Source organism: Excalfactoria chinensis, chromosome 1 (genome assembly GCF_039878825.1).
Source record: "Excalfactoria chinensis isolate bCotChi1 chromosome 1, bCotChi1.hap2, whole genome shotgun sequence".
NCBI classification, from domain to species: Eukaryota; Metazoa; Chordata; class Aves; order Galliformes; family Phasianidae; genus Excalfactoria; species Excalfactoria chinensis.
The window spans coordinates 137,837,573-137,852,225 of NC_092825.1; the positions used below are offsets into that span (position 1 = coordinate 137,837,573).

General features: G+C 37.2%; 1 protein-coding gene and 1 non-coding gene across 3 annotated transcripts in view; one reads left to right on the forward strand and one right to left on the reverse strand.

Annotated features, from left to right (window-relative positions):
* Positions 1 to 14,653, forward strand: part of UGGT2 (UDP-glucose glycoprotein glucosyltransferase 2) — a 68,271-nt gene that overhangs the window by 29,996 nt on the left and 23,622 nt on the right. The window contains exons 13-24 of one of the 2 annotated variants that reach the window (XM_072361509.1): positions 163 to 282; positions 1,442 to 1,527; positions 2,663 to 2,798; positions 4,654 to 4,785; positions 6,075 to 6,239; positions 6,685 to 6,808; positions 6,888 to 6,986; positions 9,863 to 9,957; positions 10,858 to 11,064; positions 11,925 to 12,056; positions 12,995 to 13,122; positions 14,424 to 14,519. In XM_072361509.1, the coding sequence (XP_072217610.1) occupies positions 163 to 282; positions 1,442 to 1,527; positions 2,663 to 2,798; positions 4,654 to 4,785; positions 6,075 to 6,239; positions 6,685 to 6,808; positions 6,888 to 6,986; positions 9,863 to 9,957; positions 10,858 to 11,064; positions 11,925 to 12,056; positions 12,995 to 13,122; positions 14,424 to 14,519 (1,520 nt within the window). The remainder of the gene's footprint in view (positions 1 to 162; positions 283 to 1,441; positions 1,528 to 2,662; positions 2,799 to 4,653; positions 4,786 to 6,074; positions 6,240 to 6,684; positions 6,809 to 6,887; positions 6,987 to 9,862; positions 9,958 to 10,857; positions 11,065 to 11,924; positions 12,057 to 12,994; positions 13,123 to 14,423; positions 14,520 to 14,653) is intronic. The other variant, XM_072361510.1, reaches the window with a different exon arrangement.
* TRNAF-GAA (transfer RNA phenylalanine (anticodon GAA)) lies at positions 8,207 to 8,279 on the reverse strand. Its single transcript has one exon. It is a non-coding gene; the product is annotated as a tRNA-Phe (tRNA).

A 14,653-nucleotide genomic window follows, 5' to 3' on the forward strand; every position in this document is an offset into this window, starting at 1 on the left:
ATTAATTTTACAAGCTATTTTCTGTTGCTAATTAAAACAAGAGGGTAAGTGATTCTACTTTTTCTGAATTTTATGTGTATTTCAGTGCAGCTTTATTTATACATCCATATTTTCTCCGTTAGATAATGTGTGTTTTTTAAATGGTTGGCTTTTATGTTTTAGTGGATTAATAACATAGAAAAGGACCGCAGCTACGTTACATGGCCTGCAAGCTATCAGGAACTGCTAAAACCCACATTTCCTGGAGTTATACCACAGATTAGACGCAATTTATATAATCTGGTAAGTTTGGAGTGGTTGATTTTTTGCACAGTATTTCTACTCACTAATGGAACCAAATTTCAGTATTTCATGTTTGTTTGTTTTTTCCCTCTGCATAAAATTAATAGTTTTCTTCCTTTTACACTCTACAGTGTCCAACTTGGGCACTGTTTTATCAAGAACTTTTCCTTGCTACATATAGATAATTCCCAGTTATCAATTTATTTTCTTCATAGAACACTACTGAGTAAAGATAGTGCTGAATTGCCTGTGTTTTAGAGATGGTGAGCTCGGGTGCGGAAAGATTAGGTTCAAAGGCATACTAATGATAGAGGTCTGTATCCTACTTTTTCCTCTCTTTGCCTAATTCTGTAGGACTTAGTAAGTTAAGGAAGCAGCTGCTGCAGATTTAAATTAAAATAAATATAAAATGAATTTTGATGAAACTGGGTGCATTAAAAAACCAAATACAAACAATAAGATTCAAAATGCATTCGTAATGAAGCACAAGCTGTGTATAATATTTATTGCATATGTATTCAAAGTTACTTATTGGTATAGTTGTATGTAACAGCTGTAGTACAGATATCTACAACATATCATTTCTCTTTAATCTTAGGGGAAGGGAGTGTTCCAATATTTTTTTTAATTAGTTTACTGCATTTTAGCTGCTCTAAGAAAATCAGACTTGAATGCAAAATACAGGTAAATAATGTACCAGTGTGGTGATTAAATCTGCATAAGTGTAATCCATCCATGCAGACAAATCTCAGTTTTAGATTCGATGTGTGCCTAAAGGATTATTTTATAGCTCAAGCTTCAACAAGTGAAACAGTGAATACAAGTCTATGTGAGGCGGGGGAGAAGAATTTCTTCCTTTTTTAACTTAAAGTCTTATGTCAGCATATTCTGTTTACTTGTTTTAGTTTGGTTTTCATGACTAAAGAGAGTTAGATGCAAGCAGTAATAGAAATTACTACTTTCAATTAAGTGTAATCCTTTCAATTAATTTAATAAAATAAAACAGTGACTTGGTATTTCCTCCAAGTTCATGAATTCTGAAGTTTTCTTCTTTCTTGCTCTTAATGTTTCTTTACAATTAGTGTTATGGTTGGAGTGCACAGCTCTGAAATTAGCATAAAGAAGAAACATTGGTCTGCAATATCTTTTCTCTTACTAGGTACTTTTTCTTGATCCTGTCCAAGAAGATACAGATGATTATATGAAACTGGTGGAATTATTCTATCACCATAATGTACCACTCCGGTAAGGAAAGCCTGAACGTACTGAAGGAAAGGCTTAAAAGAAAGCTGCTTTCCTTTCTTCATCTTCTATTCTACTAGGCAAACGCATGAATTCCAATGAAGTCCAATGCCACAACGTTCTAATAAGCCATTATTTTTGCGCTGCTCTCCTTAAGCCTGTGAAGTATTACAAATTCTTAAGGTAATAAGTTGAAAGAGGTTACATACCTGACTGTGTGAAAGATGTACTGCAAACACTTGATAAAAAGTTATGCTATCAAACACTCCTACTGGATGCCCATTTGAAATTGCATTCTGAGCAAAATGAATATCCTGTAAGAAGGCAGATAACTGGTAAAAACACAATTTGAGAATATTTGTTTGGCTTAGTTCTTTGAATTGTGTTTGCTTTATGTAATTTTGTTGTTTTGAAAACATCTAAAGACCAAAGTGAGATTGACCTCAGATGAAATTAGTCCTCCAACTCTCAACAAAGATTCACCCCAGAGAAGGAGATGCTTTCCAGCTGTTCCGATGCCTGCTTTATGAGAAAGCAAATTGTTCTTTGAAGCATCTGTTTTCTCCAGTTGTGAGAGGGTGCCCAAACTAGGTCCAAGGTGAACTCCATGTTAAGTGTCTAAAATCTTCCCATGAAATAGCTTTTGTTTCCCCAGTGAATTGCAGGGTCTAAACTTATGAGTTCCCTTTAAACTTTTACTAGTTCTGATCTTTTTTTCTGCATTTCTTTATCATTATTTGGTGACCAAAAACAAAATAGTCACAGCAGATATTATCTGTGCATCCCCATCACTGCTTCAGTCCCTGAGGAGAATGTTATCACTGAACTTGATTTGCCTTTCCTGGAACAAAGAGAGCATAAGAGCAGCCAAACAGGGTCAGACAGAAGAAAAGTTTAGATCAGTCTGTCTGCAAGAGGAGCTGCCTATGTAAGAACAGATCAACTGGGTATTTTGCCTGAATATTTTCACAGCCTTCTAACATTTGGAGGTCAAAAAATTTCAGACCTAGATACAGTTTCTGACTGTTTAGCAACCTTCAGTTCATAAACTTTTCTGTTTCCCCCTCAAATTCATGTTCTAGAGTGTGTATAATATTGATGTTTTCTTAAAATGTGCGATCCTTTTGTTTCTTTATAGAATTGGATTTGTTTTCATTTTAAATACAGAAGAAGAAATCGATGGAAATGAAGATGCTGGAATAGCTCTTTGGCGAACTTTTAATTATGTTGCAGAGGAATCTGACACCTTTCAAGCCACTACCTGCATAATTAACGTTAGTTTATTTCACAAGAAATCTATTTTTTTTAATTGGTTACTTGTCTGCACAGTTAGGATTTTGCTGCCTTATGTCAACATGACATATTTGCATTCACTTCATGTGGAGAAGAATTATTAAAAAGTGTATAGCATTAACTTGCCCCATAATTACTTGAAAAAAGAATATTTTCCTTCTCTGGAAACCAACATTCATGTCATTTGAGCTGCTTTGGAGAACGTAAAGAAAGAGATGCATATCTTGTGTATGTGGAGAAATAGAAAAACGGTTTGGAAATGGCAGTGTGGATAGATGATCCTGTATTATTCTTGGTAACATCATGTACCTGCCTCTGTTCTGCATCTCTTGAAGATGCATTGTAAACTTGCTCTGGCGGTTTTATATGCTTTGGAAAACTTTTGTTATTCCGTGGTGTTGAAAGTGCAGCAGAGTAAGATGAGTCGTCCTTGGTCAAGCTTAGGCTGCTTTTGAGTGTCTCAACCATGGAAATATTGCAGACTTGCAGTTTAACAAACAAATGCAGTTTTCTGTTTGAGAAGCTTTAGATTGATGTAGAGAATACAATTTCAGAGACAAAGGGTAATAAAGTTAACATTCTATGTGAAGACTCTTCAAGCAAAATGAAAACAGAATATGCTATTAATATACTATATATATTATTTTTCTACACTTAGTTTTCTTCTGTTCAGTGCCTAGGAACTAATGTTAAAAGGAGTTTATAAACAGGAGAGAAATCAACATTTTACTTGGGTAGATAGCAGTAGGACAAGGGGGAATGGTTTTAAATGAAAGGAAGGGACATTTAGGTTAGATGTCAGGGGGAAGTTTTTTACTGAGAGCGGTGAGGTGCTGGAACAGGCTGCCCAGAGAGGTTGTGGATGCCCCATATCTGGAGGTGTTTAAGGACAAGGACAGGTTAGATGGGACCCTGGGCAATCTGATCTACTGCTTGATCTGCTGTAGCAGGGAGGGTTGGAACATGATCATCCTTGAGGTCCCTTCCAATCCAAGCCATTCTGTGATTCTAATGTCATAAACTCAGAAAGCTAAAGATAAAAAGAACTGAAGTAGTTAGGAGTACCGGCGAGTATTAGGATCTGAAACACAGTGAGGACTGCTATCCATGACCACATCTAAAATATTGATTCACAGTGCTTTTTTTTATTGTTGTTATTCAAAAGGACGTGATTTTTTTTCTATTTCATATTTCCAGTGTCTATTTCACATAATTTCATAATATGAAAAGGAGGAGATGATAAGTACAGGTTGACTAAAATAATAATCGGTAAAATAAAGCCTCAGAGATACTGAGCTGTAGAGATAAATGGATTGTACTGATCTCATTTGAAAAGAAATGAGAATTATTTCCTCATTCAGGTTTATTTTGTGTGTTTGTAAAGAAATCTCATGCTATGAAATAAGATAGTAAGGTAAGGAAAAAATGTGAGTGTAGGGAAAAAATACTGATTACCTATTGAGGCTTGAATTCATCCCATATAGACTCAAGTAACCAATGGTGGTTGTGTAGACTAGATTAAGAATTTAGATTCCTTCTCTCATCAGTGGAGGGAAATAACATTTTACATTTAGCTCACATAAGTGCACTTTGCCTCTTCGAATTTATACTAAGGATATAAAAGTAGCTTAATCAGAACAGTGAAGAATTGTGCGTGTGTGTGATGGTGGTAATTACTAAAGGAATGTGAAGATTGCAGTACAGCATCTAAAGCACTATAATATTATACCAATGTAAAAATCACTACAGCACTATAAAAACATGAGATTTATTTTATTTTCTTTTATGGATTTTATTATTACAGGTGTTGGGTTTTTTTTGTTCTAATTTTTACAGATGTACCATGAAGTAAAAGATGGAGATGTTCTAACAGTGAATCATGTGAAAAATATTCTTAGAAGAGAATACCCCCATGCTGATGTTCAGAGTATCCTAGGTGTTCATTCTGAATATGATGAAGGGAGGAAGGTATGTTAAGAGCTGAATGGTAAGACATATTGCAGTACACAGTTGAGACACTACATTTGCTAAGCTGGAAGGTTACTACATACTAAACGAAGTAAATACAGTAGTTTGAGTTAAAATTTTCTTCAGTCACCCATCAGTTTTAGTGTAAATGCTGAACAGGTTTCTGTATTCTGTACTCTCAAGGAACTGTTTACCTGTGTGTACTGTGTGAGGAGCTGAATGAAGCCCATCTTCTCCACAAATCGTTGGTTCCTTTAGTTGTGCTTTCAGGTTAGCTTCCTTTGGGAAGGACAGCTATGTATTTTCATCTAAAGGCTACAGAAAATATGTTTTATCTATACTTGATCATGTTGATGGTTTTCTGCTAAAATATATGTAGGCACTGTTTTCCTTCATGTATCTTCAACTGCGCAATCTGTAATACACCGTATGTGTTTCTGACACATCATCCACTTTACTTATTTGCTTTTAATTTTTCTTGAATAACATCTGTTATGTCCCTTCAAAAAAGGTACATCTATGCAGCCAGCAAAAAAAAGGTGCCATTTGCATTGTTCAGGTCATTCCTCACTAGGATGCGTGAAGTCTTCTGTATAGAAAGGTGGTTTGCATCTGCCCTAGAAGGAGCTGACTATGGTTAGCAAATAAATGCTTCCCACGCTGATTATTAAAGGAAGAAAAAGGGACTGAGCCCCCTCTATAGCAGGGGCTATGAGACTGCAGTGAAATTCTGAGAGGGGACAGTGGGATGCCAGGAAGATTGACGCAGATACTGCATGGAGTTTGTGGCCATCCATAATAGGCGGGGGGAATTACTTTGGTACTGTTTTCATTTGTATTTTTCTCAGTGAGTTTGGGAGTGCTTGCCTTTCAAATAAGCTTGGCTTCTAAATTTGAAAACCTTTTGAGGGTTTTTGGGTTGCCTCCTTTGGAGAAGGGCTTTGGTGCAACCGTAGTTTGAGGTGGATCAATGTAAGCTTTTTCTCAGAAGTTATTGGCTAAGAATACTGAGCAAAATGAAATAATATTGCTCAGCAAGATGATAAAAGCAGACATTTTTAAATCCATATAGAGGTCAAGCAAATATTTTGTCATTCTGTTTTGGAGATGAGTACAGCATGTCCTGTTTGTTTCCAAACAGTTCCCGTGTTGTCTGTGCTACTCATGATAATCTGTGACAACAAACAGTACTGAGAGATTTCAGTTTACTGTCTCTTAATACTGGCTTTTTTTTCTTGCTGTGGTCAGCCACAGTCCATTTAATCCTGTGATATTTCTGATATATTCAGGCAGGAGCAACCTTTTATAAAAAGACCGGTCTGGGTCCATTACCTCAAGCTCTGTTTAATGGTGTGCCCTTCAACAGAGAAGAGATGAATGCTGCAGAGTTAGAGGCTGTTATTCTTCAGAGAATTATTGATGCCAGTGGGTTCTTCCAGAGGGCAGTGTTCATGGTATGTTTAAAACTTCTGTATGAATGCGAGATGAGTTATTTGGCAATTTGAGTCATGCTTGTAGACTGTGTTTGTTTTTACAATGAGATGGTTTAAAATTAACAGTATGAAAGCTGAAATTACGTTGTGATATAAATTTACGCTCATTATTTTGAAACAGTGTGTTTAGATTATGTAGATAGAAGGAACAACTGAGCTTATTCAAGTCACGTGGAATTTTTCAACCAGAAACTGAGAGCATGTTGCAGTTGTTCTTTGGAAAATGCACATCTGATATTTTGAATTACTCCCTGTGTGATACGTTATTGACTGGAAGTTGCCCATAACTTTTATAGATGCTTTAAACTCTATTGAAAGTTGATATAAATGTGTGGTCTTCTTTGTTTGCCTTCAGACTGTCAGAGTATTGATTACTGTTTGTTTGTTTTTTCCCCTTTTAACACAGGGTTTGTTAAATGATCATATAAATGCAGTAGATTTTCTTATGGATCAGAGCAATGTTGTTTCTCATATAAACCCCAGTATTCTTGGAGCAGAAAGAAGATACCTACATTTCAGATCTACATCTGGTAACTACTTTTCTCAGCGTAATTGTTTATTATTACTTTCCTTTTTTAAATCTAACATGTCGTATTTTACATTTTGCAGTTCCGTTTGATGTACAGGACTTCTCTACTTTCTCCTTTTTGGACTCACAAGATAAAAGTGCTGTAATTTCAGACAGCATGAAGTATTTAACAAAAAAGGGTACGTTAATGTTATCTGAGTGTGTGCACTGCACGCATATGTTATGTATATGGATGTTACAAACTGATGAAATTTGCCAGTGAAATATCCCAAGTAAATAAGTGTCCCAAAGTTTCCAAGGAAATAGAAGAATATCCCAATATGGATAAGGGAATGGCTTGGGTTGGAAGAGGCCTTAAATATCATCCAATCCCTCTGCCTTGGATGGAGTTGCCACCCACTAGACCAGGCTGCTCAGTGCCCCATCCAGCTTCTAGGGATGCGCCATCCATAGCATTTCTGGACAGCATGTTCCAGTGCCTCACCACGTTCTCAGTAGAAAAATTCCACCGAACATCTCTTTAATCTAAAGCTGTTATCACTGATCCTATCACTGTTTGACCATGCAAAAAAAAAAGGCACTCCGGTGGCACACGGTGTTAGAACCGCCGCTTGCAACACTGGAGGCCCGGGTTTGAATCCCCCCTGTGGCGCAAGTGGATAACTGCCGCTCTGCTACACAGAGGGCTCGAATCCCGGGAGTTGGACTCGATGATCTCTAAGGTCCCTTCCAACTTGCACGATACTATGATACTATGATATGATCTTCTTTATTAACCCCTTTAAAGTACTGAAAGGTCACAGTGAGGTAGACTTTTCTTCTCTAGACTGAACAGAAGCTCAGCTCCCTCAGCCTGTCTTTGTGTGAGAGGTGCTTCAGGCCCTCTTGATCATCTCTGAAGCCCTCCTCTGGATCCATCACAAAAGCTCCATGCCTGTCTTTTGTTGTGAGCTGCAGAGCTGAATGCAGTACTCCAGACATGGCCTCATAAGGGCAGAGTAGAGGAGGACAGTCACATCCCTCACAATGCTGGCCACCTGAAGGAGATGCCACTCATCACTGGCCTCCCTACCTGGATATTAAGCCACTGACCGCAACTCTGGCTGCAGCCATCAGCTAAGTTGTCATCCACTGATCAGTCAACCCTTCAAATCCAGATCTCTCCAACTAGCGATAAGAATATGCTGTGGGAGCATTGTCAGAGGCCTCACAGAAGTCCAGGAAGATGACAACATCTGTCGGGCTTCCTTGGGCAACTGATGTATTATCGCTCTATCATAGAAGACCACCAGACTGGTTGGGCATGATATCTACCCTGAGTGAAGCCATGCAAAGGGTCGGGCTGAATCACCTCTTGCCTTCCCGTTGCTTCTGGAAGGATCTGTTCTATAAAATGTTCTGCCGAAACCCGGGATTGAACCAGGGACCTTTAGATCTTCAGTCTAACGCTCTCCCAACTGAGCTATTTCGGCTTACAGTTTCATGTCCCAACTATCTCCTTTTAGGAGCCAAATAGTCTCCTAATGTAAACATAAATGATAACAACTTGCTGTTACTTTAAAGAGCGTATTCAGTTTTCAGGCTACTCTTATTTACAGTATATGAAGACTAGAATTCTTTGTAATATATGCAAATTATGCATTTCTGTAGTTTAATGATGATTGATTTATTATTTCCTACTTATTTTGCCTCTAGTTAGATTGCTTAATGTCAGTACTTGAAGATTTGTGTTTCTGTAGCAAAGGAAAAAAAAAAAAGTATTCTGATGGATGGTCACTTGTACATTTTATCTTGCTAAAACCCACAGGGTTTTGTACAGTTCAATTATTTTAATGTGTTGTATTGCATGTATATGCAAGTGCTTTCCCTCTGAGTTACACCAGGTGTCTTTACATTATCCCATTGTGGGACAGAATATTTCTGTTAGCAAAGTGCTATTCTTTCAGTAATTATTTAGGGAATGTTAACATAGTTTTTACCTGCTCCACTTTCAGCAATGTATTTAACATTTCTTTAGAATAAATGTATTTGACTCTCCTTGATTCTCCATCTACAAGCAGAGGGATGTATGAGTTGGCTATAAATGATGACTGGCTTTCAGTCTGTAGGCTCATTTCAAAGATTTAGATCTCATGTAAATCCCATAAACTATAAGCTGGAGATTACATTTCCAATCTCTGTTGCCACTGTGTTTTTCCAGACTTGAACAAACCTTAACCACAGCTTCTTCCTAGAATCTCACTAGAACCTTGTAAAATTCCCCTCTCATATCTACTTGTACCATTTAGGGAACATACAGTAAACCTGAGCAGACTCTCTTCTTCTAGAGGTAATTTTGTTAATGCTCTTTGTGAATCATTGCTCTTCAATGAAGAACAAAGAACGGGCACGTGTAGACCAGGGAAAAGGAAAATGTTCTGAATATACACCTGTGTTACAGTTTAATGTCTTTGGGCTGTATTTGATAGATTCCCATTTGTGCCCAGATGCAGTAATTTTACCCTGCTTTTGAAGGACTTTCCCTTTACTGTTGGGGATTATGAATGGACAAACTTATGCTTTCTTACAACTTTCTTATAACTACTGAATTATTTTCATGTCTGTGACCAAACTCCTCCACAGGTTTATGCCAAACCTCTGATAAAAAGGATCTTGTTAAATGAAGCTAGCTTACTCTTTAGGGCCATTGCATTTCAGTGTATAAGAACAGATCAGCTCTTAATGACCATTTCATATTCGCAGAATATGCCGACTTGGAAAGGCCCCTCAAGGATGGTCAAGGCCACATTGTAGTCCCACACAGTACTACTGCAAGTTCAAACCCTATGTCTGAGTGTTGTCTAAATGCTTCTTAAACTCTGGTATTAACGTAGTAAAGTTCCTCGTAAGAATTTTATTTCTATCTGATATGCCACATCAGATACTTACAGTTGAAGTCTTACAGTTAGTAGTCAAATACACGCAGCCTTCAAAATCTTGAACAGATTAATTCATTGTTTGTTATTCATGAGAAGATTCTCCAGAACATAAAGCAGGATTATTGTTAATTTTTCAGATGAGGATGCATTATATGCTGTTACTGTCTGGATTATTGCTGATTTTGATAAGCCGTCTGGGAGACAACTGCTTTCCAATGCCTTGAAACACCTGGTGAGTTTCTGGCTCATGTATCGTAGTATTATTTTGAAAAGGACTAATGTATTTTAACTTAATTTGAAAAAACAAGCAATGTCTTGGCTGGAAGAGACTTCAGCATCTCAATGTACGTGCTGCATTGTGGGGCGGCAAGGCCAGCTGCAGCAGCATTAAGTTGAGGAGAAGGATGACGCCTTCATTGGCTTGCTGTGCATCTCATAACGTAGCATGATGCCCAGCTTGTTCTCCTGCAAGTGAGAGAGAGCACCCTTCTCTGTTTGAAACCTTTTTATGAAAGGCTGATGTTGAAATTTTGCACTTTAATTCTGTTGACAACCACCTGATTCATCCCTCAGTTTTGTATTCTTCATTACAGTGGAGTGTAATGGAGTCCCTTTTCTTCAGTTAGTGACGCTACTTGGTTCTACCCTAGAGTCATCATTCTCTCATACTAAGATTTAAGTGCCATCAGGTAGTTTAGCAAGTGGAAGGGTTTCCTGCTGATTAAGTGATAAGTGGATAAATTAACCTTGTATCTATTCTGGGCTCAGTTTGATATGTTTTTGAAGAAAAATTGAAGAAAGCACATCTACAAAACCAAGCCTGAAGTCGATAAATGAACGTCCATGTATTTGTGCTCTGCAGAATGCTCAAAGGTCATTATTTTATTAGAAAAAAAAAAAATATTATATTTAAAATGTGTCTCAGAATAGGTAAGTCCTTATTAATAGCACTTTTGCTGGTAGTTGAAGTTCTGAATTAGGCACTCCCATATATTTTCTAAAGACAAATTGTTCCAAAAAGTTAAATAGTAAAGGACGTTTCACAGTAAGGGGATTGTAATAAATATGCACGCATTTAGTAACAGCGGATGGGACTGTAAAATTGTACATTTTTATGTGTTTTTCATTGCAGAAAACAAGCAGCCACGTACGAATTGGGGTTTTGAACAACCCTTCATCAAAAATAAAGGAAGATAACACAGCCATTGCAAGAGGAATTTTGACAGCTTTTCTAACACAAAGCAACAGGAGCTTAAAAGGTTTTCTAAGTAAACTCACAAAGGAAGAGACAGCAAAATCCCTTGCTGCTGGAACTAACATCGTTAAGATCCTCCTCCCAGTGAGTGCAAACTAAAGTGGGCTACTTTCTGTTTTGTTTCAAATGGTTTTATGCTTGTAAGGCCGTGCAGTTGAGAGGAGCTGTGTTAAGCCTCACAGTTTTGGGGTCACCAGATTCAGTGCTTTTTGACAACCTTCATGTGATGAGGAATGGACAGTTTCTCTCTGGTAAAGAAAGAAAATATGGGAGTACTGGGAAATAGAGAATGGGTACTGGATTACTGAGACTAAAATAGTTTAATTTTCATCATTATTTCAAAGCTTGCTCTTCATTAAACTTAACGTTTTAATGTTTATCGAGAATTAAGGGTTCAGAACTAAGCCAGGTTGGATGGATCCCTGGGCAACCTGGTCTAGTGCCAGATCTGGAGGTTGGTGACCCTGCCTGTGTCAGGGGTGTTGGAACTCGGTGGTCCTTGGGGTCCCTTCCAACACAGGCCATCTTACGATTCCATTCTGTGTTTAAGCTGTATCAAACACGCATGTTAAAACAGGTTTTAGTTTTTAGAGTCAAGTGTTTTTTATGCTTTTTACCTGCAGATGAGAGTGCATTTCAAGAGTTAATACAGAGTGTTAGTTTTCATGCAGCTGTGTGCTGGATCTTAAAGAAAGTGTTTAACTTTGGACTCGGCTTTCCTCTCATGGTTATTGGCAGTTGCTGGAGGGTAAAATTTGCCCACCAACCAGTTGGGTGGCCGTGGCTCTGCACCAATACAATATACTTAAATTGAAGCTGAGGTGGTTGTTTTATTTTGATTATTAGCTGCCACGTAGCTTGAAGTTCTCTTTGCTTGCTTCAGCTGTTAGGAAATTTAGTTTTGCTGAATCATTTCACAGTCTCATACTTTACTTTTGCCTTAGGGAAAGAATGATGACGCTTTTGAGAAGAAGTACAACACTTTAGGTTTGGATATAATTAAAACCCACCAGATGTTCTGTCAGGAGGTTCTTAAGCTGCTTCCTGGACAAATGGCTGTTGTGAGCAATGGCAGGGTAAGAAAGAAATTGTCATCTCTCAGTCTCTTTGTGGTTACCTTTTTATTTCCTGGAATTTCAGTTTCAGAAAATGCAAGGTATTAATTTCCCACTTTTGCGGCCTGTTGTTAGAGATCATCATGAGTATTTGTCTTGTTTCATGTCTTATTTGCTTCCTTCCTGAAATGTTTATTAGTTCCGTCCCATTGACAGTACTATGTACTTATGTCATGCCCACACCTCTTTTAGGGAAAATCTGATTAAATAAGTGACAAAATCTCATAAATAGGTGTTTGATGTATTATTAATGATGCTTAGGAGTAAATATTGATCCTTACGTTACTTGTATTTCACACAATTGGCTCAGGATAAACTTATGATCAAAATAAAGTTGCATTGACTAAAATAGCAATTCCAAATTCTACTGTTTTAGGAAAGCAAGAAAAAAAAATGTGAGTAAGCATTACATTGTTCTATAGTCTTAATATTCAAGCATAATACTTTTTGGCCTTTAAATTTTTAGTATGTGTTTCCTGAAATCAATGGCCCTTACTGCAGTTTGGCTGTAAATTGACTGTGATTGAGAATAGAGTGCTTGGTTCAACAGTATTCGCTAGTGGCAGTCAATGCCCTGCAGTAAAAATATACTTTTGTATAAATTGCTCCTTAAGTCTTTTCTATTCTATTACTCCACCATTAGGGGGAAGAAAAAAAAAAACAACAAAATGATATGCTGGTATCTCATTACTAGAAATGTTTTAATTTGAGTTAATTTTAATTACCTACTCTTGTACATCCTTAAATGGCTTCTGAGATGTTACTTGAAATACCACAGAAAGTATATAGGGCTGCGGGGAGTTGTGTATTGAATATGTTGCATTCACTTAAAATCTTAATATATTTTTGCTTACAATATTAGGAGATTCTGTGCTTAGTAACATCATTTTTTCTCCAAGATACTGGGTCCTTTAGGTGAAAATGAATTCCAGACAGAAGACTTTAATTTGTTAGAAAGAATAACATACAGTACCTCAGCAGAGAAGATTAAAGCAGTTGTCAAAGAGATGGGAGTCAATACTAAAAGGTAAAATTTTGGGGGATTTTGAGGGCTTATTGGTCAAACTTACAATAACGTGCTTTGTTTATTGACGGTAACAATTTCATAATCCTTTTGCCCATGGAATATGAACAAAGATTCAAATATATAGCTGTTGTACTTTTCATACTGTATACTTGTATGTACACTATATCTGCACTTAGTGTTTGCTGGTTTGTATTCATAGTATCATAGTATCATGCAAGTTGGAAGGGACCTTAGAGATCATTGAGTCCAACTCCCGGGATTCGAGCCCTCTAGTGTAGCAGAGCGGCAGTTTTACCCCTTGCGCCACAAGGGGGATTCGAACCCGGGCCCTCTGGTGTTGCAAGCGGCGGTTCTAACATTATGCATTTGCTGTCCTCTTAGCATCCGTGTACATTTATGGAGACAATTTTAATGATTCCTTGTTTCCTTTTTAGCATTTTCCTTCTAACCTTTTTCTTGTAAACAATTCCTTCCACTTTTTGGTCACTTAAAGATGATTACAATGAATAGTAATAAGTGTAATAAAATCGAGTGCATCTTAAAAACACAGAAATGTATGAATGTTGATATTTGAAGTAAGAAAGTACATTGTCTTTGGGAGTCATTAGAAAAGAAGCCTGTAGAGGCAAGGACAGATGCAGTGCTTTGATACCCTGCTAGACAGTATTCACACGTCTGTTGATTGAACAGGTACAGCTGGCTTCTAGCCAGCTTCTAATCTAACCATCTGACTTGCGTTCAAAGAAGAGAGAAAAATCACGTTATTTTTCCATGACAACTATGGAGAAATGTGTGTTGCATTACTGTGTCTGAGCGTCATTTCTGCTATTTAGAAGCACTGGCGTAACTGAGCAAATAAGTACCACAAAAACCAAAATTGAGAAGACGTGAAATTTTCAAGGAGTTAAGTAGTGAGAGGCAAAACATGTAATCAAACGTGATTAAATGTTCAGTGGTGCTGAAATAGAACCACTGAGGTATCTAAAGAAATTCCAGTAAGAAATGCAAAAAAAAAAGTCAAAGATCTGGGTAAGTAAACTGGAAATTGTCTTCAATTATGTCTGTTCCAAGGTGCTGTCGTATAGAAAAGAAATAAAATGAGGAATAAAGAGTTATAAATATCAGTAGATTATTCTATGCAAATTGCGGACCGGAATGCGAATTCTGGTAATTCTATATTGTTTCATTTTAATAAGCCTTATGTAGACAGACACGCACTAAAATCCGAATGTTTTACTCCCTTTGTGATGAAACTCTTTGCAAAGTGTATGTACCTTATTTGTGTGCCTTATTTAATACAGTGGCAGTGATTTGATTATGAAAATAGATGCGCTGCTGTCGTCTTTGCCTAAAACAGAGACGAGACAAGATGCTAAATTACTTAGAGAACAGCACAGGTAAGTTCTGTCTGTCATTACAATGCACTTACAGTATTTCTATATTAAAATTACAATGTTCTGATTATTGCATTAGAATTATTATTACATTTAGAAATGTGAATAAGCATGTCAGTTTCAAAAGTTATTGATTG